We start from the raw sequence: 23,773 nt of genomic DNA, 5'->3' as shown, positions 1-23,773 counted from the left end.
TATTGGAAAAAAATATCAATAATTATTTTTTTTACCTAAATGTTAGTATGTTTCATTGGACCAATAATATTAATAAGTTATCATTATTAGACGAAAATGACACTAATTTTTTATTGGACCTAAATATTATAATGTTTCTATTGGACTAATTATTAGATCTGAAATTTCTTTTCATTTAAAGGTAAAATATAATTTTAGGATAAATTTTCGTCTTTTTTTATTGTCACAAACATAACATTACAATAATCACTTAAAATTTTTTATTGACAAATATAATTTAAAACAAACATAATAATAAAGATAATATTGATTATCAACCATAATTTTTCTATTACAATAGAAATTATCCAAAATAAACATTATACCAGTCTACCAAAATAAAACATTGTAATAATGTATTAATCATTATAAATTTTTCCAAATTACCCTAAAAGATAAATATATCTCTTATTTCACTTTTTCAAATATTAACTATTTTATTAACGATGACGAACAAAAATTACGGTCGAATATATTTATCACACCTTTTACACTTTGAAAAAATGTTATATTTTTATCTTTCAGGGATGTATTTATTACTGAATTACACATTTAACGAAAAAAGTAACTATTTATCTAAAGTTAAAATATGTTTTGGGGGTAAGAACAGGTTGCCTTAGCACTAGAATTGAAGCAAACAAGATTACGGTTTTGTTTTAACTTTCAATGTTTTTTTTTTCTTGAATAAAAGATAAGTTTTTATTTTATTTTTTCACATGACATATAATTATCTTTAAATTCAAATTTTTCATGATTTTTGTATGAAACAGTATACAGAAATTGAATTCAAGTTTGTTATGTATTGTTTTTGTCAAAAAATGCAGTTTTTTTTATTTAAAAAAAATATGGTTTTATTATTTGTAATTATAACAGTTTTTCTATAATTCTATCAATACTAATCAAAATTAAATAGTATGGTTAACTTCTTTCTTTTTGTTTTGTTTTTGTTTTTTATGCTCGTGAAAATATTTGAAATTTATCTACGTAAAATTTTAAATAAGTTTTTTATCCTCATCAAATTGAAATATATTTTTTTTTTTACCAGAATAAAGTTTGAACATTTGAACATATATGATTTTTTACTCGATGTAAAAATATCATATTTTACATTAATTATATGCATAATTAATATCAAAACATCACATCTACACATATGATCGATGTAAAACCTTATCATTATAGATTTGGATTTATTCAAATCTATGTTGAGACTAAAAACGATATATTTTAATTTCGTAAAGATGAAAAAATGTATCAAAAAATTTACATGGGCATATTTCAAATATATTCATATTTATATTTATATTTATGAAGACAAAAAATATATTTTAGCATTATTTTTTATTTACTATAATTGCATTGAAGATTGAACATACATCATCATAAATATTACTCCAAACCTCCCACCGCTAGAGCTACTTAGTGATTCACATGATTAACTTTTTTCATCCTATTTTGTTTGCATTATTTCTTATATTCGTGAGTACTTTTTATATATAATATTTTAATTTTTTTTATTATATTTTAATTATGAATAATAATATACAGACACCTAATTGTTTTGACCACTTTACTAATATATTTTATTTCTTTTTTCTTATAAAATCATACATCATATATTATACTTTTTTTTCTCTCTCGGTGTTATATTTCTTTTTTCTTATAAAATCATACATCATATATTATACTTTTTTTTCTCTCTCGGTGTTATATAAGGATTTGAGGTGTTTATTCAACTTTTTCCTTTATAATACATGGTTGTTTTTGTCACATTTTAGTTTTTATAATTTATTTAAGTTTTAACATTATTGTTTTATTCTCTAAAATGTAATTTTTTTTTTACCATGAGTCTCTTTTTTATTAGTTTTTTTTTTAATTTCAGTCTCTTGTTTAAACAAAAGCAGATTTATGTTTCCATATTAGTTAGTTGCATGATCACATAAATAATTTTTTTCACATATCAAATATCAAAATAAAATAAAATAAATAAGAATTAAAATAAAAAAGGCTACCATATATTAAATGAATAAAAAACATTTAAATTTTTATAATAGTATAGATAGATAGATTATAGACGTAATAATAATGGAAATAAAATAGTGAAAAAAGAATATTATTATTTTTAGTTTATAGTTGAAACTAGAAAGAGCAAGAGTGAAGACAGAGAAAGATAATAAGATTGGAATGGAGAAGGCAAGCCTGTGCCACAGGAACACTCCTCTCCCACTTCTTAATCGCCCTTCCAATTTTCTTCAATTCAAGCACCAAAACTCCTTCCTCAAGTTCCCGAACCCAAACCTCCATCGACTGCGCAGGCTCAATTGCTCAGTATCAGACGGCACCGTTTCGTGTAAGCCTCGTATTGCATTTCTTTCCCCTCCGGTTTCTGAATTCAAATTTTGTGCAGTTAGTTAGTTAATGAATGTTGTTGTTGTTGCGTTTGCATTTTTATTATTATTCAGCTTCGCTTGGTGCCACGGACTCGTCTCTTGCGGTGAAGGTGAGACAGATAAAGATTGTTGTATAAATAGAATCATGCGTGTTTGATTTCACAATGGAGAATAATTGATTCCGAGTTTAAAATTGATTTTAAATGAATTTTACACGTTGGAGAATAATAGATGATTCTGAGTTCAAAATTAATTTTAAATTATTTTTCACATGTCAAAAAAAAAGAAAAAAAATTCAGAATTAATTATTAGTTGGAGCAACTTTAGCCAGTCTTGCATTGCATAAAAAAAATTAGGTTTAAATATTATTTTAGTATGTGTAATTTAATGTTTTTTTCATTTTCGTCCTTTCAACAAAATTTCGTTCTAATCCTGTTAAGATGTGTTTGTTTTATTTTTTTTTTATCTTTAACATGACATTTTTTTCATTGTTGAAAACATTTTTTACTGTTCAAAAAGTGCTATTTAAAGGTTTTAATAATGAAAACCAAAACAAACATATTTTATAAGGACTAAAATGAAAAAAAAAATACAATGACGAAAATAAAAAAAAAATTACTAAATTGCAAGGACGAAAAAAGTATTTAAACTATAAATTTATATTAAATTTTACTCATAACTTATAACAAAAACATTCAAACAAAAATCAAATCAATTCAAAATCAATTTTAATCAAAATTAATTTTGCAGCAATTATAGAATAGAATAGAAGATTGTTTTAACTGTTTGTTTAGTTTTTGTTCAGAAGAAAGCAGCAGAGGTGTCTTCTGAGCTCAAAGGGACCTCCATATTTCTGGTTGGTAAGAAAGAACACCAGCTAGCATTTCGATTAATGGGGGTTTGGATGTTTGTTGTGGCTTATGTGACACGATCAAATTCTTTTTTATTTTTTTACTAAATTAAATTGTGTTTATTTGATTTAAGGTTTGAAGAGCTCTCTTAAAACTAGTTTGGGGAAGCTGCTGGCTGATGCATTGCGGTATTATTATTTCGACAGGTATGTACTGTTTACATTGTTTTTCTCTGATAGAAAAATGGAGCTTCCAGTTATTTAGCTTTACTTGATGGTTATGTACTCTGTCCAGTGATAGTTTGGTGGAAGAAGCTGTAGGTGGTGCACTGGCTGCAAAATCATTCAGAGAGAGTGACGAAAAAGGCTTCTATGAGTCTGAGGTGATTGATTGCAGTTTTTAGTGTCCATAAACATATGGTGGATTTTGGTTTTAGTCCCTATAAAAAAATTCTATGGTTTTGGATTGGTTATCATAAATTTAATTTCTTTCAAAAGGGTCTTTGTTGTCATTTAATGATGACAAAAATGCTATTTTAGTGACTATTCTAAAATGACATGTGATGTGACATATCTAAATACATGTGGCGTCATCAGATGGACTATTTTAAAAAATATATATTTATAAAGATCAATATTAACAATTATTTTTTACCAATATTAAAACAAGCATTCACTATATTTACAGAAGCTAACAAGCATATTAAACCTTGATTGTATTAGACTTGCTGAATCTTACTTTGGATGCATACTTAATTGCTGTATGAGTTCATAATGGCAGGTCATCTGTACATTAGAAAAGTGTGACTCTAGAAGGGCATGAGGCTCACGCCTAGCGGTGTGACCATATTACTAATTTCTTTTAATTACCTTGGCTGACATCTTTCTTTTTTAACTGAATTTTCTGGATAAATATGCTCATTTCCATCACTTAACTGTTGAAGTAGAATATCAAATACTTATGTTTTACATGTCAAATGCTGCAGACTGAAGTACTGAAGCAATTATCGTCCATGGGTCGACTAGTGGTTTGTGCAGGAAATGGCACTGTTACAAGCTCCACTAATCTGTATGGATTTATAACTGCTAGCTAAGAGCTCACAATCTAGATTCAATGTAGTCATTTTTTCATACATTCACACAGTTAGTAAGTCAGAATTGTTGGGTGAAGATCGAACAACTCATTTTTTCTTGGTAAATGCAGACTTAAATCACGCATTTGAGATTTGATCCAATTAGTTTTCATCCAACAGTTTTGATTTGTTGACTGTGTGAATGAGTGAAAAAACTAACTGCAGCTTAAATAGTATGCCAAACTCTATGTTAACCTCGATATTATATTGACTTGCTCTTAAATTGACATAGGGCCCTTCTGAGACATGGGATTTCATTATGGATTGATGTGCCTCTAGATTTTGTGGCCAGAGATGTAATTGAAGATAAGAGTCAATTTGCTCCATCTGAAATATCTATTTCAGGATCATACCCAGAGGTTTATTCCCTGCTGTGAAAAGTGTAGTGGCACAAGTATACAAACTTCTTTCAGTAATCTAAATTCCTAATGTCTCTGATAAATGATGTTAGGTACAGGATGAACTAGGTGCTCTGTACGATAAATACAGAGTTGGATATGCTACAGCTGATGCTATTATTTCAGTTCAAAGTACACAACGCTCCCTGTTTTTTTTGTTTACAGTTTTTGTTAAGCAAGGGGAGGTTGGGGTGATTTAAAATGTTTGTCTCAAGTCCTAAAGGCTTCTTTCTTTTTGCAGAAGTAGTTTCTCGGCTGGGTTGTGATAACTTAGATGAAATTACAAGAGAAGACATGGCTTTGGAGGTTGTAATTTTTATGCAAGCAATTTGAAGCATGCCATGCTAACTGTTTCTTGTTAGGAAGTATTAGATGAGCTAAATTTTTGGTATAATGAGTAAAGCATTGTTTTTGACTTTGGATAGTTGATTGGTTCCTAGTTCCTAACCATTTTGACTTATCTAACTGTTCTTACTGAATCTTGACAAATTTTTACTGAATTTTTTTTCTGGCTGTGTAGTAGCCTTATTCTTATCAATTGTTATTCTTAACTAATTTCAGGCTCTTAGGGAAATTGAGAAGTTGACCAGAGTAAAGAAGATGCAGGAAGAGGCTGCAAGACCATTTTAACCAACTTGGACATGCTCCCTTCCTTTACCCGGAATCAAATTGGACAATCTAAACATTTTTAAATTTGCAATCCCTGTGTTAGCTTCTCAAATTTCAGTTTTCTTTTTAGTTGTTTTCCTTTGAAATTTCAGTCTTCCTATTGTTGTTGTTGTTTTAAGACTTACTCTGTACTATAGTGTTATATAGGGGAGGAGAAAAATACTCCTTTCTGTACCTCCAATACAACTTTTTTGCCTACTTTTTTTTTCTTCTTTTTATCAATGATTACTTGATTTCTTCCTGAATTAGCTTCGGATATCTTCACCCTTGGCCCTGAATTTCCTTTGGTTTTTAATTCACTCAATTCTTTTATTTTTGGATTAGAATCTAAGAAAAAGAAAGGAATGAAAAAAATAGAAATTAATAATTTGAAATCAAATTATGAAAGTTTTCACTCCAATTAATATTAATATAGTACAAAAGTAATACTGGACCAACGACAGTCACGCACAGCGAGCAGAATTAGTCTCTGACCTAATAGGTTAAGATATAGCGTGTCCTCTCACCTAGAATAAAAAAAAATAATACAATGATCTCAAATTGTATTTCATTTTAAATTGCAACATGACAAAAATCCCGAGTTTTACTCTGAATTCCAATGAGGCTGAATTAACTTTTGCTCTTTATTTTTTCTGACTTAAAACGAAAAAGAGATTATTTAGATCTATTCAATAAGATTTATAATCTTCTCCATCCCTTGAATCAATAACTTGAATGAAAAAAAATATATCAATGCATTTGCAGAAAAATGATTAAACTCTATCAAGAGAACCATTAAATATGGATTAAAAATGTTATCCTTACAGGGATGAAGACAAGTATTTTTTTTCATAAAGTGAATATGGAAATATCCACTCTATTGGTTACCATTCTAACTTGTGAACGAAACAAACATACCATTTTTTTCTAACTTCTGTTTTAGACTAACGATACAAACATAAGGTTGAAACAAACCTAAAAAGCAACTAATCAAACCAAGAAGAATTATGTGCGGAATTAACCATCCAACCAAACAGAAAATATTTTAATATTCTCCCTTTACCTTCCAATTACTTCAATTAAGATAATCTCCATTTCTTCAAGATTAAGTGATTGATTTGTCCCCCACAGCCCTGAAAGAGACAGCTAGAAGCCTTGAATGCCAAATTACAGTCATAGTTATTAGTTCCCCTAAAATTTCTCTTGCATCTTCTTAGCTGACAGCTGTTACCACAATACCCCACTCTGTTTCTTAGAGTAATTTATTTTTGTTACACTTTGGTTTAAGTCTTCATTTGATGGTGTAACTAACAGAACTATTACTTATGGGAGATTATTAGTTAATTAGTATACAAATTCAATTTTGGTTCTTTAAATTTATTTTTGAATTTAATTTCATCCTTTATTTTTTAAAATTAATTTAATTTGTTCTTTCAATCTAAATGGTAAGGAATTACAAAATTTAAAATCTTCACTAAGTGATGTTAAACCGCCACAAAATGTATATTTCCCAAAAAAAAAAAAAGAATGAATCGTTTTTAAAAATTTGATAATCAATTTGAACCTAAAAAAATTAGAGGATCAAATTGAATTGATTTTTAAAATTAAAGGACCAAATTAAACAAAAAAAAGTTAGAGGACTAAATTGAATCTAAAAAATAAATTAGAGAAGTAAAAAACTAATTTAACCTAGATTATTTTATTATTCAATAAATATAATTAATAGAGTTAAATAGTGATGCATTATCATCCAATTATAAATCATCTTATATATGACTTTTAAAATAATTTTATAAAAGTTAATAAACTTATCATATTTTTATAATAGAATGATATTATAAAATTATTTTCACTACAGAATTTTTTCTCTAATTAATATTACAACTTTTCACATGCAAACCAAAAAAGTAATTTGTGTGAAGTTTATTTCTTAAAAAAGATTCAAAGAAAACCAAAAGAGTGTATAAGAAAGATTTATTTACCTTCGAGTATAATAGAAAAAATTGTTATTTTTAAAATATGAAAAGTTTTATTATTTTAAACTTTTTTTACTACAAAATATAATTCTAACTTATGTATAGGTTATTATTATATATATATATATATATATATATATATATATATATATATATATATATATTTAATTTTAATTTATTAAAGAGATTACATCATTTTATTGTTTGATAAGTACTTATAAAAAACATTATTGTCCTTCTTTGTGGGTAGTAACTTTAATGCCAGTGTTCTTTTCTATTGGATCGCTAAATGCCTATACCCATAGTTGTTACCTGCTTTTAGTTAATACATGAAAATTTGAAATATAAATAACATTGATTAAAAAATATAATAGAAATTAAATTAAAATTTCATTCAATTTTTCTTATAAAACATAATCACAATCATAACATAATTTTCTTTTACCTTCATTACATACTCAAAACTCTAACACAAAACATTTGGTTAGATTATAATAATGCTACGTTGATAGTCATGTACTTTGAAGTAAAATATAACAAAAATTAAATTTTTATTTAAATATTATTTACAAAACATGACCGTTTAGTAAATAATAAAAATCACGTGCTTTGTAGTAAAATATAACAAAAATTAAAAATTTATTTCAGATCATTTACTAAACATGATCTTTTAGTAAATAAAAATCTTAACTTTTTTCAGAAAACAAAACTTGAATTTTTTTGTGTGAATTAAGGAATATAATTTATCTCTATAAGGAACATTTTTTCCGGTGAATTAAGGAATGTTATGTATCTCTACAAGGAATATGATTTTTTTTTTAATTAAGGAACTTGATCTATCGCTTAGCATCTAAAGATTAAAGAATATATTTGTTATTGGTGAATTAAGAAATATGATCTATATAATAATAATAATAATAATAATAATAATAATAATAATAATAATAATAATAATAATAATAATAATAATAATAATCTATCTCTATAACAACATCTAAAGCGGACTTTCAGATCAATTTTACAGGAATTTATAAAATTGACCAACTAAATTTGTTCATTAAATGATAGGGGACCAAATTCATAATTGGAGATAAAATGGGAATCAATCTTATAATTTTACCTAAATAATTTTTAAAAAAAAAACAATAAAACCAAGGAACTAAAAAACAAAAAGTTTGAAAACATGTCTTGTTCCTCTTCTTCTTTGTTTTCATGCGTTTTTTTTTTTGTCAGATCTAGTTTTGTGCATAATGTGCCATCTTGTTTTGCCTTTTTCTGCTTGTTTGCTGAGAAAATGAAGGAAAGTTGTGGGGTTTGGGGAATGCGGGTTCTCAAACGTATGAAACTTTCTTCACGGTTTTGTTATTTTTATTCGTCAGTGTTGCACCTGTTCCGTTTTTAAAAGGAAAAAAAAATAATCAAAGAGGTTGCCATGGATAGTGACAACTAAATTAATCTAGAAGCTTCTTCTACTTGTGTTTAATTTTCAATGGTCAACTATGTTTGAGTTAAATAAATAATGGATGCATTATGCATTTATGCCTCATTTAAAGTATTCTTCAGTGGCTTCTTCTTGCCAATGAAGAAAACTTAATGACTAATCAGATCATGAAATTATTCTTGTAAAATCAGCACTTCCCACTTCCCAGAATCCTTTTTTTTTTAACGTCGAAAAATTATTTTTGTAATTTTAATTTTAAATTTTAAATTATTCCTTCCAGATTATATAACAGTGAACTTCTTAGAGACTCCATGATGTGTATAAAATGTTCTCTGATTTTTTTTCATTCTAATATACTATGAACTGACAGTATACTTCACTTTCTTTTAGCTATAAGTTGAAGTGTGGTTGATCATTTAATGATCCAACAAAGTTCTAATAATTAATTAAATAATGCTAATCCACGAAATAAATTATGATAAACCTGACATTCTTGCACTTAGATAGCAACAGGAAATAGCATTAGTTACATGGTGCTCATGAAAGCTCTGTTCTTTGGGATAATGCATTTATTGGCCTGGAGTACTCAGTTTGGTATCATTGAACATTTTGAGTTACCTGCTTAGTGCTCACATAAGCTCCATTTACTGGCCCTTCTTAGGAGTTGTATTCTTTTCATTACACAACAATCTTCTCAATATGATAATAAATTTGTTCTATGCATAAATAAAGTTGTGGATGCGTTTAAAGTCTGTCGTTGCAATCTTGTTGATTTAGTCATTATTCAATTGTCGAGTAGGCATGCTGTAAAAACACGTCTCTCAACCACCTCACGATACTCTTGATGGATGGCCTCTCTCAGGATCTGCAAAGATTTTCAAAAGTGGACTCAGTTCAAGTGAATTGAAAGAACAGGAGAATAAAAAAAAGATCTAAAAAAAATGAGACAAACCCACCTGAAATTCAGTATCTTTCAGTTTCTTTTTTAAAGAACTGCAAAAAATGCAAGGTACAGATGAGATAGGTCCAATAAAACATTAAGCCAAAAATGATTCAGAAGACCAACAGTGTAATCCTAGTTTGAATCCCCAGGTTTACTCATTTTGATTCAGCATAGGTTGCATATTCATGTAAGTTGAAAGCCATGAAATATGTGGAAAAATTATCATGTAATCACTAATCATATTATATAAGTAAGATAAGTTAGACCACAAGCCCACCACAACAAATTAACATAACTTTTATTTTAAGGATTAAAGAACCTCCGGTACAAAAGTTTCCTATTATAAACTAGGTTCATAATATAAAAAAGTTACATTGATCATTTACCGGAAAAAAAAAGTTACATTGGCTTTTGGGCATTTAGATTGAGATGATAACACCTTCCTTTACTCTTGATTTATCCTTTTTAGGCATTCCTTAGTTTCCAGATATATATAATATATAATCATATTACGAAAGATATATTCATATTGTTGATTGAATATCAACCAAGATGCCAAGGACAAAATAATATTTTAGACTCAAAAGGACTAGAAATTGAGTTGCCTTAGAAGAGGAATATTCATGCTGGAGACTCTCTTATAGACTTGTATTTATCAAGTAAAATATTAAGTATCTAAATTGTTATACATTTGAATTTGTGTACTGCAAGAGAATTTGAGAAATGAATAGTTGTAAAATTATGGAAGCAGAGAGAGAATTACATATACTAAACTACAAATGCAATGAGAGAGAATTACATATACTAAAATACAAATGCAATGAGAAATTCAATTTGAGGAGAAAGTTACGAGACAATTATAATGAAATAAAAAGCCGGATTATAACTGACATGGTTGTTGCTGTTCTTGACCGGTCAGCACCTGATCCTTTTCCACACCCGTTTGCCAAATTCTAAAATACAGAATGGAATGAGTCAATTTACACCAAGAATCTATGGATTGAATAAAACACTTACAGGCATTCAGTAAAGACACTTCTTTGTCCAGTTCTTCAATTTTGGTCTTTAAGTAATGTGCAGTTTTCTTAACTTCATCAACATCTTTCTCCATTCTCTGCTTTATAGCTGCAGATAATCATAGGATCAAGCTAAAGCAATTAGTTTAACACTCGTGATCTTTGTTCACATCTGCAGAACAACTACCTTCAAATTTGTAGTTTTATCAGAAGGGCAATTTAACATCTAGAAACTATCTTACAGCAAATTCTTCTACATATCAATATCATAATTTCAAACTATAAATAATACTTGCTTGCAAACTACTACTCTATACATGTTTATTTAATTATATTTTACAATACAAAATTTCATTAATGCCTACAAGATATATTCTGCTAAAAGTTCAACGAGTCACAAAAGGAGTAGTAATTTCCACATTTGTGTGTGTCTCACTATAATATTTTTAAGAAATTATATGAAAGGAGGGATGCATCACTAAATAATTTTTCTTTTTATTACTTTATTTATGGTGATTAAAAAATTAAAATAAAAAAGAACAATGGAACATGCATAAGATTGTTTGAAAAAATGATAAAACAATATTATACTAACCCTTCATGGAAGGAGCCTTGGTCACGGCTTTGGATTCCTCATGGGCATCCTGCATACAAGGTTAATTTGCATAAAAATGGTGAGGAAAATTTCAAGTAATCTTTAGTTCATAGTATAAACCAACAAGGAAGCACAACAGCTTTTCATTATTTGTATAAACCAACAATAGTAGTCAAGTTTGTAAAGACAGGTTACCTGGAGCTTTTTCAAAAGCTTATCCAGCTTGGCATATTGTTTATCAAGCTCTTGAACCTATTAAAAAAAGCCATAGGATCATTCAATCGGATGAGCAATATGATTGAACATGGAAAGAAATAATGAAAGATAAGCTTATTAATGCTTTTATTCAAATATATATATATATATATATATATATATATATATATATATATATAACCACCTTTTTGAAAAAACTATCCAAGCCCAAGTCTCCTGAATTCCTTGCATATTCTCCTAACTCAACGTCACCACCTCATTGGCCTTGGTCACGTGGAATTTCAAATGATTCCTGAGTAAAGAAAAAAATAGATCATCAAATTAATATATATGGTTCAACTTTAACACTGATGTTGCTATCTGCACGTTCTTGGTAAACTAGCCACACAAGTTATTGCTATCCAAGCACAATATTCTACATACCACAAAAGCACATACTAATCTTAGATGCATGTAAAATTCAAACAGTAACAGAACAAATAATCTTTTTCAAATTTTTTATATGATCTCACTACAAAGACTTTTTAATTATTAAGTACTACACTACTGTTAAGACCTATGTAGTGACAGGTTATTATGGATATATGCATTGAATTTTCATTAGTGCACAGGTATTCTGTTTTTGTCCCCCCAGTAACAGTCAATGGAAGGATTGAATTCACAGCCCAATACATTGTACAAATCCAAGTTAAAGGCCTAACTGCATTCAATAAATATTGCAAATAAAAAATTGCATATACAGCTTCAGTAAACATCTTATTAACTTTTGTAAATATCAAAATAAGACATCCTTAAGCATTTGCTTCCCTTTGCTTTGGCATGAAACTTTAGGGGATATGTTTGAGTTGTTTACTCATTAGTGGTTGTATTCAATTTTATACCATTAGTTTTCATTGAAATGGAGTTAATTTGTTTTTATTCTCTGGTTTTCATGATTTTCAGTTACGGGCACAAGAGCTGATGAGGAGGTATTCTTTCTTTTCTTAACTTTTATTCATCCGCTGATGGAAATGTCTTTTAGAAGTTTGTCTTCTAATCATTTAACTATGTATAGACAATTGACAGATTAATTGAAACTGGAGATAGTGAACAAATTTTCCAGAAGGCAATTCAAGAACAAGGACGAGGCCAGGCAAATTATATGATATTAGGAAACCTACCTTGTCATTGAATCATTGTACACTCCTCATACATCGAGTTATCTTTGTAGATAATGGACACCTTGGCTGAAATTCAAGAGCAAGATGAAGCAGTTAGAGATGTTGAGAGTAAGCTTCTTGATTTACCACAGTTATTTAATCAGTTGGTTCAATTAATTTGACTGCGATAATGTAGCTCCACAAATTAGGACACTTAATATCCTGATTAGATGATGACAGACATGCAGAAAATAGTGCATAAAATAATTACTTGTGCAGATTTACTTTTTATTTTTTTTTTTACATTCTGTCCTAATAAGTACAATTTATATAAAAGGCCTATAGAACCACTAGGACAGGGGGGCCGGGGGGGTTAATGGATTGAGATTATTTTGAACCGGAAAATATTTATGCTTTCATATGATGATGGATTTAGTCTTATTACACTATAAAACTAATGGTATCACTATCACTTCACTTGTGAAGGAATTTCCTGTTACAGTTTTGCTGTTTAGGATATTTATATTATTTCTTCAGCTTCCCAGTTCACACATTCTTGGTCTTCTTTTTTTGATATATTTATGTACATTTTGCACAAGTGATCCATACATGTCATGAGAGATGGAAGCCATAAAATATATCACAGCACTACACTTGTGGGAAGCTAAAAATTGCTTTTGCAAGTCTTTGTTAGGGTGCCATAAGAAAAGAATGCAATTTATTCTCAAAAGTATGTTTAGATGCTATGCTGGCACAAATATGCATATAATACACACACCTGCAAGATATGTGAAGGTAGAGATAGATATCTAGTTTGGACGTTAATTGCTTCATGTCTTCAGATATTTCTGGATATTTCAGTGTTAGTGGATGCGCAAGGAGACATGCTTGACAACATAGAAACACAGGTTTTTTTTTTTTATCTTTTTGCATATCAAGTGAAAGCTGAGAGCAATGAATGAGCAAATTTCAACTGTATGTATGGTTAAGATTAAAACTAATTAAAACAATCTTCACTATCTAGATTAACATAATATATACTTTTAAAATACATGAAAATAAGAGTTAATTGATTATTTTCTTATTGTTTTTTAATTTTTATAAATTTAGGTAATACATAATAATAATTAAACAGTTGCACCAATGAGAATAGTTAATCTTGATCATCTGTATGGTCAATGTAATGTATGTATGGTCAAAATTAGCAGTTTTAGTGTGTGTGTGTGTATTAATCACTGAAAAATTGATTGGTTGATCAAAGTTGGTTTCTGCTCTTGCATCAGGTTTCAAGTGCAGTGGATCACGTGCATCAAGGAAACAATGCCCTCCAGAAGGCAAAGAAACTACAAAGGAACTCTAGAAAATGGATGTGCATTGCAATCATGATCGTTGTTATAATAATTGTTGTTGCTATCATCAAACCACGGGTTACCAAAAACGGTGTATAGTTTCCATTTCCAGTCAGCAACTTATACCTCATGATTCTTTTTCCCGATCCATTCTTTTGGTTTCGCATGTTTTAAGAACATTCTTTACGTGTTATATTGCACTTGAAAGAAACTTGAACCAACAAATATTGAATTGAGATGTATACTATTGTTACATAAAAGAAAATATATTGATTACTATCTCCAATCACTTCTGAAGGAAAAAAAATTGCTTTTTTATTTATCTGTCATTTTAAAAATTTAAGATCGCATTTGTTCTTTTCTTTCTTTTACCCTTATAAACAAAAGACAGAAGAAATCCTGTTTGAAATGTCAAAGTAATAAATTAGAGAAATAAAATGCATATTAAGAAACTACAATTAGTTTTAGTAAAAATGATAAAAATAATTATTTTTCATAATCTATTTGTTATAACCTTAAATGAAAATTAGATAAAAAGACATAGAGGATGTTTCTTTTGCGTTGGACGAATTTGCTTCTCCACCTTGACTTTGACTCCAGCAATGTTCCAAAACTGAAATTCAATTCCTACATTCAAAAAGTTTAAAAGCATAAGAAATAATTCCTAATTTAAACAAACTAACTAAATTCCTGGGAAAATAAATTCTAAAGTAAAAGAGGTATAGACAAAGTTTAAAATAAGGAATAATTGGAATTATATGTGCATAAAAAGGTTAGCAAATTATGTTTTTATCAAACAACAAGTGAATTGAACTCTTGATAACATGCTTAAAAACTAAGTTATTTACTAATTATGTTATACATCATCCATGGAATGGTGTGCGAAAAACATGTTATATATCATCCATTATTGTATGATAAGGTTTAAAATCTTTCTTCTAAAATTCTACAACTTAGTAACATGTATATACTTTATATTTCCATCTTGAATTTTCAAATCATGTTAATCTAGCAATTACCGTTAGCATGATTAATTAATTATTATGATTGTTTCATATAAGTAGTGGCATAATTATTACTATTCCCTTTATATATATGGAAAAAAATATCAATAATCACTATTAGCTGTAAGTTTTTGTTAAAATGTTACTAGGAGAATTCAAACTCATGACATCTCTAAGCTTAAGCTCTTTACATTCTTTTTATCTCTCCTTTTTTTTTCTCACGATTCTCTCCTACATAAATAATTTTTTTAAGTTATATAATAAAGTACGATGATATTCTTAAATTAAATTTTGAAAAACAAAAAGATTTAATGATTTTTTAGTCTAAAATTTTTTGTGTTAAATAATAATATACACCGACTAGGATAAATATATATATAATTTTGAATTTTGGATAGATTAAGATAGCATAATTCCATTTTTTTTATAATTTTTTTATAGATTGAAATAACATTGGTCCAATGTTAGATACCCAACTTGTTTAATATAGTAATGTTTGTGTCCTTTTCCTTATATTTTCATTCGCGTCCAACATGGGATTCAATGTGTACACTTTGGTGGTACGCAATTACTTATCAAATTTCATTTCATCATTAGAAAAAATATAAAAAGAAAACAAAACAAAAAACTTTGTCGATTAACTCAAATTGAAAAAAGTTTTTTAGATTGGCTTTATTGTCTTTCTTAGTTAACAAATAAGACAACGACAATGTCTTGTATATCACAAACATTGTTGGATTAGTTGAAAATGATGAACATATGAATATAAAGGTGGAGACCAGAGAGGGGTTAGGCAGTGACGTGAGGACAACTTGCAACAAAAGCAGTTCACACGGCATGATAAGGGCATAAATATCTTATAAAAAATGAAACACTATTTCTTTATACAAAAATTTGTATAATACCTAATAAAAAATTGTATAATAAAGTGAGATAGGAAGAGAAAATCAAAGAGAAGTTTATAATAATATGATTAATGTGATAGAGAGAGGGGAATATACGATATTATAAAAAAGTATTGTAAAATTGATATATAATTTTACATATTAATGAAATGTGTTTTTAGTCCATATAATTTTTGAAAATTCATAGTCCCTGGGGTAGAGAACGTTAATGAAAGTGGAAGCGCTCTCGGCATTTATCATTGTATACTTTCAAACGTCATGTCACCATTTTCGTTAACGTTGTCGACTTTTAGAGATCAAATGATTTTAAAAGAAAATTGTAGAAACTAGAATAATTTTTTAAAATTTGATGAATAACAAACAGATTTATCTCAAGCCTCAAATTCCTAAAAACATAATTAAGTTTCTCTAAAAAAAAGAAGCATAATTTAGTTCTATAATATAGTATTTAAGTGTGTAGTGGTATAGATATGATGGTGACAAACGACTTGGTCCACCTTAATTAGTGCTAAGCATGGCCTTTTGAGTCTGAGTTTATGGATGCATCTCAAGCATCATTTGGGAGCCTCCAAGTGGAGGCCATTCACTCCATCACTACTATCTTTTCAAGTGCTTGACCTAGGCAAAAAGATGGGAAGAGGGAACAAAACTAGCTTCTTGTTTTATATTTTCCTCACTTGGTTTTGTGTAGATGGTTTGGTCATTCTGTCTGACTTCCTTATCGTGGCATGAACACCGTTGTCAAATTTGGCATTGAAAAATTATTTAAGGGGAAAAGATTTTAAATCCTTTGAATAATTACTTTTCTCACTTTAAGTCTTCCATCCAAATATGCTCTTAAAGTTAGAAATATACCACTTCAATTGCTTAGAATTTTTCTGTCCGACTTAATTGATTCTTCCATTAATTTATCACTCTAATTTAATTAACTTGATAATATATATCAAACTGTAAAAAATATCACATCACTCAAAGTTGACAATGTTAGAGGGAAAAAATAACAGGATGAATCAATTTCATCCAACAAAGACACTATAAGAGATTAAAATGAATTCTTTAACTCAATAAATGAAACTGAAATCTAAAATATAGATAAGAATCAAAATTCTATTTCAGCATTCACAAAATAATTACATCAAATTGATTATGTTTAGGAGTCTGGATCTAAAATAAAATAACTTGGCTGTGTCAGTATTCAGTAATGCAATGCCAACAAACGAGACAGGTATAGCGGTCATTCCGAACAAAGTCAGGAGAAATTGAATGTGACTGCTAACTTGTCTTCATCACACATAATAATTTTATACATTTTAAAAGCTAATCAACAATAAAATAAAAAAAATTCAAGAACTACTCTTGTAATATACTAAGCCCACTTGCTACTTAACTTAGCAACTTTTTTAATCCATATATTATGATCTCACAAACTTGCAAGCAACAACATGAAAATTGAGGAACCAAACCAAATCTATATGTGTGAGTTGTGAGAGCTAAGGAAGTTTCTCTGCTACACTTTGAGATGGAAATTCAATTCCAGCATCCAAAGAAGCACTTGAGAGCAAGCACATCAAAAGGAGGCAAAGGGAGAAACAACAACAACAAAACCAAAAGCAAGTATGTTGGGGTGAGGCAAAGAGCATCAGGGAAATGGGTTGCTGAGATCAAAGACACAACACAAAAGATAAGAATGTGGCTTGGCACATATGAGACAGCAGAGGAAGCAGCAAGGGCTTATGATGAAGCTGCATGCCTCCTTCGTGGATCCAACACTCGCACCAACTTCATCACACGTGTGTCCCTTGATTCCCCTCTCGCTTCGCGGATTCAGAATCTTGTCAACAACAGAAAAGGTACCAAAACCAAACAAGAACAATATGTCGTGGAAACATGTGACACAAGGATCAAGAGCAACCGACATGAGTCGATCGCTCTACCAGAAGGAGCTAGTCCTCCACAACGTGGTGAACTAAGGTCTGAATCTTCGTTGGAAGACGTGTCCAAATTTAGTATCCAACAACTGTATATTGATCAGGATTGTCTCCGAAAGAAAATACGTGTGGGAAATGAGAAGAAAAGAAGGGTCAATAGCACCACTTGTAGTACTAGTAATAGTACTAATTCAAGCAATAATAGTGACTCATGTGAGAACTCACTTTCTAGTGAGACAACAACACAAAACACACAACAATTTGATGATGATGCTTATAGACCTGATTTGAGCAATTTCATGGTGTCCGAGTCAGGTTCTCATCAGAACAATCCTTCATGGGGTTTTGAACCTTCTTTTAGCCAAGTAATGGATGTAGCAAACCTGCCTGATATAGCTGGCTTGGAGCTTCCAGATTTTGAAAGGATAAAAGTTGAAAGGCAAATATCAGCTTCACTTTATGCAATTAATGGTGTGCAAGAGTACATGGACACTCTTCAAGACTCTAACAATAATAATGGAGCTATCTGGGATTTCCCACCCTTTTGCTCTTTTTTGTGTTAAACCTGAAGGTCTAAGTATGATCCAGCAAATCTTTCTTCCAATTTTTCTACAGTATTTGTTTATTTTTTTTAGTTTTTCTGTTTAGAAATAAAAAGAAATAGAATTCTGTTTTAACTGCTTTCCAAATATTAGCAGGAAGATATTTGGATTGAATTAGTTGCTTAAGGGAACCTTTTTCAGTCATTATTATGTAAAAAGTCAGAGCATTCATGTATGTATTTGGCAAAACCAGCAGACAACTACAAATTGAAAGATGAAAAATAATATATTAGCCCATTCAATCAAATAAAATTGCTTTGAACAAGTTAGTAAGTGTAAAATAAAATAAAATAAAAACATTTAATTACTTGGTCTTAATTTGAAATTGGTTATATATATATATATATATATATTTGAGACGAAGGGAGTAATTTAGAGAAAAAAAATGTTTTGGGATCTTCTCAGATTTTTCAGTTTTAAACCTTTGGTGTTTTAAAATAACAAAACTCTTCCGACACCTATTTTTTATTTAGAAAATTCGAATATTAAATTTACTTGAAAAGGATTTTTTTTTTTTAATTCACAAAACTATTAAGCTTTACCTGAAAACGAAAACTAAACATACCACTTGACCCAACAAGTTTTGGTCCAATGATGTTACAATTTACAAGTATAATTGTCATCCCCCTTTGGTAATTTGGATAGGCCATGTACATCTCAAAATTTTCAATAAACTATAGCTACTACTAACCTTGGCGTGTGAACCATCACAGAATTGACCCACTCAAAAATCTTTACGCGGAGATTATGTCTCAACTGAGCTTATATCACTTATCACGTCCAAAGATATGCTTACATGTTGCATATCGTTCAAAGACATCATTTCACCTCCCTTGTAAGCTCCCTTCTTATATTCTTTTCTGTTAATAAGGTTTAGTAAAAAAAAAAAATTTCAATAAAATTATATGGACCCAGCTTGTTACAACTGAACCTAATATGGGGAACCCTAAGGGACTTGGTGCTAGAGAGCACCTTTTCTCTGATAAAATGACACGCTAATATGTTTTGATTCTTTCATGAAAACTGGATTAGAGGCAATATGGAAGGCTGCTTGAATACCACAAAACAGCTTTAATTGAAAGATATCTACAAATTTAGTTCTTGAATTAGTTGCTTGATCCATATTATTAGCTTACATGTAACCAACGTCATAGCTTGATATTCTAGTCACAATCTCAAACTTCTTACTTTTCCAAGAGACAACATGACAAGAACATAATATCCTAAGGTAAAACATCTATCAAGAGGGGACCCAACCCAATCAGCATTGTATAATTAATTACAAGTATGACCTTTATTGTGACACCCTCTACCCTTACAATTATAACTAACTAATTAAATAAATCATACAAAATTTAATTAAAAGATTATAAACACATAATAATAAAAGAAGGAAAAAAAACATGCAAAATTAATTAATAATTTTTTTTAAACACATTTAATTTAATCAATTCAAAAGGATAAAGGTTCACATCCACTTAGTGAAAACATAATAGAATATTACTTTTTTTAATAAAAGATAAGATTATCCCGACTCAAAACAAGGCCGTCCACTCTAAATAAATAATAAAAAAAAATCTAAAGTAGAAAAGTATAACACAATTATATCATTCAGTAAATCATAATCCCTATCACAGACTAAGTCTCTCCATCTCTAGCATGTGACTCATCATATGAAGGCTCACCTGAAACAAAGTGGCAATCAGTCCAAACACAAACACACACCGGAAGTGAGTTATCACATTCGTATATAATAAAACATTAGAGCATGTGAAACATATAATACTTAAAGCTAAATTTATATAAATAGCATTACTGCACAAAATCGCACACGTTATTCACACCCATTCAAGTTTACACACTCCATAAAATAACACCAACCACAATTGTTAACTCAATGAAATTCAAACACAAGCGTTATGCAACAATTATACTAAGACTCAAGCCTATATGCAATGTGGTACCATGTCAGTGAAAAACAACACTGGGACGCTTAGGAGTACATGACAAAGCACACCACACAATGGGTATACTCGATCACTCTCACTAAGTAACATCATAAGGTGACCAGTCAGGGTTACTCTGTTTTGCGAGAATGCCCCAACCACATGGGATCAACATAGGCTTAAAGGAGCACTCAAACCGAGTATCTTTACCCCCAAGGCTTAGACTCCGAAGAATCCGTTTGGGCCTCACCTTCCTGATTCAAGTCCAACCCCTAAAATATTATTTTTTTATTTGCACGCAGACACTGTTTATGAGTTATATAATACCCACGACCTTACTCTTATATTTCAAACATATTTAACAAATTGCGCTATAGTTTAACCCTTCAGGATCCTAACTAGGAATCCTACAATTTTCTTTAACACTGCGCATAAAAGTTCTCTCAAGGTACACACTGGTCGGGTTACTGTATAACTCATAACTTACATGACAAGTAATATCTCTACAAATATCAATCACACACTCATTCACAATCATGTTTCATGTCTATAGTTTAACATTTCACACTCTAACTAATTACAAAATATACTCAACAATTAGATAACAATGTATCATAATAATAATAACATACAATATTTAACTTCAAGGCTTATAAACAACTAACTATAAAATACACGTAAAATATATATATAAGTATATTATATTCAAAATATATAACAAAATATATATATTAACGTAAACGTAAACGTACATATCACATATAACATATAAAAAATATTAAATACATATTAATATAAAGTAATCACAATAATATCAAATATATTATTAAGTAAATACAAATTATATATAACAATAAAATATATATTCATATTGATTTCTATGAACAACATGTATACCTATATTTTAAATATATTTCAACTAAGTTGCCAACATCAAGAAAATGCCTAATTACAATGTGAATACAACTTTAGTTAATTTCTTTAAATGATTTTAGCCAATTCAATTATCCAACAATCCCTACACCTATGAATTTCATGACAAGAAATCACCCACGTGAAATAAAATATACAGCTTGTAAAAAAAAATAGTGTCAATATATATGTACACGTATACACTGCGGTGTAAAAATAATTATCTGGACACAATATACATTAGCACAGGAACAAGATTGAAAGGCCAACATATCTGGTATAAACAAAATCACCACCACACAATTTTTATGTTAATTATAAAGAATTCTAATTCCTAAGGTACACACCTAACAGAGAAACACATCAATCCTACAACAAACTCGCAACAGAACACATCAATTCTACAACAAACTCGCAACAGAACACCAATTGGTTCATCAAACACACTCAATCCGCGATTAAACATGAAAACATAATTAAATTCATAAACACCCCAAAATAACCCAAAAATTGATCCTCTAGGGATCCCTACACATGTTCATTCTAATCCCCAAGCGTGAGTAACTCATCCCTTACCTCGAGGTAGTCGCTTAAATGTTCTCTGTTAACAATGATGGCGTCTCTGGTGCTCTCTAGAGCTCCTCCTCTGATTGCTCTGTTAGGATTCTTGTGTGTCAGAAAAGAAGAAAGGAACAGAATGTGTTTTCCAAAAAGCTGCTCTCTAGGTTAACATTTGGCTTATATAGTGAAAATTTATGACCTAATAATTTTTATTTTATTTTTTCTTATTTATTTATGTATTAATTTATTATTTTCTTATTTACTTATTAAAGTTACGGCTGTTACATTTATTGTTATATAATATAAGCTTGATCCGGGGACCCCTTTACACACCTCAAAATTCAAATGGCTGCATCCCGATGTGTATCATAAGTATGACCTGCTTTTGGTCATGTCATTCTAAGATAATTCAACTTACCAACTAGTCTCTAATACCTTCCCGGATGAATAAGGGGCTCCCCCTGTCCTGGAAGAACCTTGTTATTTGGATCCATAGGAGTGTCGTTTGGTTTGCAGTCTAGCATGCCAGCCTCTTCAATAATGTCCAATGCATACTTCAACTGACACAAAACACTATATTTGAGAGAACTACTTCTATACCTACAAAATTTGAGAGAACCCAAGTCTTTGATTTGAAAGTAATTCAGAATAGAGACATTTAAGGGGGATCCCCTTTCCATTAATGGTGATCCAGAAAGTTGTAACATATTTTAAGATTTGAAGTAACCTCACAACATTATATATTACAAGTATTAAGAGGCTAGTGACTTCCATAATAACGATGACCTAAACAAATTGGAGCAATCGCATGATATGCATCCTTGTAGATCAAAGGTTTAAGAATCACTGCAAGGATGTGATGGAGGTCCAAAAGTTTGGGCAATTTAAAGTGAGAACTAAAAGTTGAATTCTTGTCTGGTTAGTGGACTGTCATTGCTGCCTAAGATTTTTTTCTTGATGCACTACACTAGTAAAAGCTGAAGATATTTTTGGGGGGATTATCATACAAAAAATATAAAATAAATAAAAAGAGGAATACAAGCACCCATGGAATGATTATGTCTATATATGAAGTAACTTCTTGTCATGCATAAAAAAGATTGGAATAATTTTATATTTGTATTATTTAGTGTTGAAAAATCATAAAGATGCTCCACTGTGTATCTGTATTTTAGGTAAAGAGGACAGTATCAAAAGCTACCAAATATTGTTGTTTAGATTTTCCAATAAATATTTCAGTATTATGCTTGTGTAATATTCAGATGAGTCCTTGTTGGTTCCCCTTTAATGTCTCTATTGGCATGATTTTGCTGGTTATATTTGACATAATGTCTAGAGAATAGATGTGATTTTTTTTTTCTTTTTTCTTTAGCTTGTTTGAATTTTTAGAGTTCACGATGGACTAAAATTCTTTTCACCACTTGCCCTAGCATTCTAGCCTTTATTTATAGATTAAGTCCACAACTTTGCTGTTTAGTTTTTGTATCTTATCAGTTATCACCATTTTTATGAGTTTTAAACTTTTCGTTTATTATAAAACAGGTGGGCATGAACTCAGCAAGACTACTGGGAATGCAGGTGCAAGATTAGCATGTGGTAATTCTCACTTTTCTTCATATTGTTTCCGGACATTAACAAATTATAATCTATTCCACGAGTTTAATCCGTTGCATGCATAAATTGTTAGTGGCTTAGTGCCTCTAAATTCTAATATGATTTTTTTTCTTGTCAAACTATTAAATAGGCAGGATTGTAGAAAAAGCATACTTAGCTTGGATGATA

General features: G+C 29.5%; 4 protein-coding genes across 5 annotated transcripts; 3 read left to right on the top strand and 1 right to left on the bottom strand.

Annotated features, from left to right (window-relative positions):
• Positions 1-2,184: 2,184 nt before the first annotated feature.
• On the top strand, positions 2,185-5,727 carry LOC114383634 (probable inactive shikimate kinase like 1, chloroplastic). 2 transcript variants are annotated; one of them, XM_028343353.1, is made up of 10 exons: positions 2,185-2,389; positions 2,502-2,539; positions 3,235-3,289; positions 3,414-3,486; positions 3,575-3,662; positions 4,266-4,348; positions 4,645-4,771; positions 4,870-4,942; positions 5,052-5,116; positions 5,372-5,727. In XM_028343353.1, exons 1-10 carry the CDS (start codon positions 2,224-2,226, stop codon positions 5,438-5,440), a joined length of 837 nt encoding a protein of 278 aa, XP_028199154.1. In that variant the 5' UTR covers positions 2,185-2,223; the 3' UTR covers positions 5,441-5,727. The 2 variants fall into 2 exon arrangements, with proteins under 2 accessions (XP_028199154.1, XP_028199145.1); XM_028343344.1 differs by having other exon boundaries at positions 4,864-4,942.
• Positions 5,728-9,348: 3,621 nt separating this feature from the next.
• Positions 9,349-12,400, bottom strand: LOC114369973 (syntaxin-132-like). The gene is made up of 7 exons (XM_028327255.1): positions 12,386-12,400; positions 11,625-11,681; positions 11,430-11,478; positions 10,855-10,943; positions 10,710-10,771; positions 9,832-9,868; positions 9,349-9,740 (listed from the first exon to the last, which is right to left on the bottom strand). Exons 1-7 carry the CDS (start codon positions 12,398-12,400, stop codon positions 9,660-9,662), a joined length of 390 nt encoding a protein of 129 aa, XP_028183056.1. The 3' UTR covers positions 9,349-9,659.
• Positions 12,401-12,858: 458 nt separating this feature from the next.
• LOC114369962 (syntaxin-132-like) lies at positions 12,859-14,232 on the top strand. Its single transcript, XM_028327244.1, has 3 exons — positions 12,859-12,951; positions 13,627-13,692; positions 14,068-14,232. Exons 1-3 carry the CDS (start codon positions 12,859-12,861, stop codon positions 14,230-14,232), a joined length of 324 nt encoding a protein of 107 aa, XP_028183045.1.
• A 2,944-nt stretch (positions 14,233-17,176) lies between these two features.
• LOC114383623 (ethylene-responsive transcription factor ERN1-like) lies at positions 17,177-18,652 on the top strand. Its single transcript, XM_028343334.1, has one exon. The coding sequence runs from the start codon at positions 17,562-17,564 to the stop codon at positions 18,531-18,533; it is 972 nt and encodes a 323-aa protein (XP_028199135.1). The 5' UTR covers positions 17,177-17,561; the 3' UTR covers positions 18,534-18,652.
• The last annotated feature ends 5,121 nt before the right edge of the window (positions 18,653-23,773 follow it).

This window comes from Glycine soja, chromosome 2, assembly GCF_004193775.1.
Source record: "Glycine soja cultivar W05 chromosome 2, ASM419377v2, whole genome shotgun sequence".
NCBI classification, from domain to species: Eukaryota; Viridiplantae; Streptophyta; class Magnoliopsida; order Fabales; family Fabaceae; genus Glycine; species Glycine soja.
The sequence above is the reverse complement of the archived record's forward strand: the minus strand, read 5'-3'. Positions and strand labels throughout refer to the sequence as shown.

What these genes read in the sequence shown, in the direction of transcription:
- LOC114383634 (XM_028343344.1), top strand. Translation starts at nt 2,224, where the DNA reads ATGGAGAAGGCAAGCCTGTGCCACAGGAACACTCCTCTCCCACTTCTT. An exon ending in GACCTCCATATTTCTGGTTG is followed by an intron (nt 3,290 to 3,413) that starts GTAAGAAAGAAC and finishes ATTTGATTTAAG; the next exon opens with GTTTGAAGAGCTCTCTTAAA. An exon ending in TGCTATTATTTCAGTTCAAA is followed by an intron (nt 4,943 to 5,051) that starts GTACACAACGCT and finishes TTCTTTTTGCAG; the next exon opens with AAGTAGTTTCTCGGCTGGGT.
- LOC114369973 (XM_028327255.1), bottom strand. An exon ending in CAAGGCTCCTTCCATGAAGG is followed by an intron (nt 10,944 to 11,429) that starts GTTAGTATAATA and finishes GATTATCTGCAG; the next exon opens with CTATAAAGCAGAGAATGGAG. An exon ending in TTGAAGAACTGGACAAAGAA is followed by an intron (nt 10,772 to 10,854) that starts GTGTCTTTACTG and finishes TCTGTATTTTAG; the next exon opens with AATTTGGCAAACGGGTGTGG.
- LOC114369962 (XM_028327244.1), top strand. Translation starts at nt 12,859, where the DNA reads ATGGACACCTTGGCTGAAATTCAAGAGCAAGATGAAGCAGTTAGAGAT. An exon ending in CACAGTTATTTAATCAGTTG is followed by an intron (nt 12,952 to 13,626) that starts GTTCAATTAATT and finishes TCATGTCTTCAG; the next exon opens with ATATTTCTGGATATTTCAGT. An exon ending in TTGACAACATAGAAACACAG is followed by an intron (nt 13,693 to 14,067) that starts GTTTTTTTTTTT and finishes CTCTTGCATCAG; the next exon opens with GTTTCAAGTGCAGTGGATCA.
- LOC114383623 (XM_028343334.1), top strand. Translation starts at nt 17,562, where the DNA reads ATGGAAATTCAATTCCAGCATCCAAAGAAGCACTTGAGAGCAAGCACA.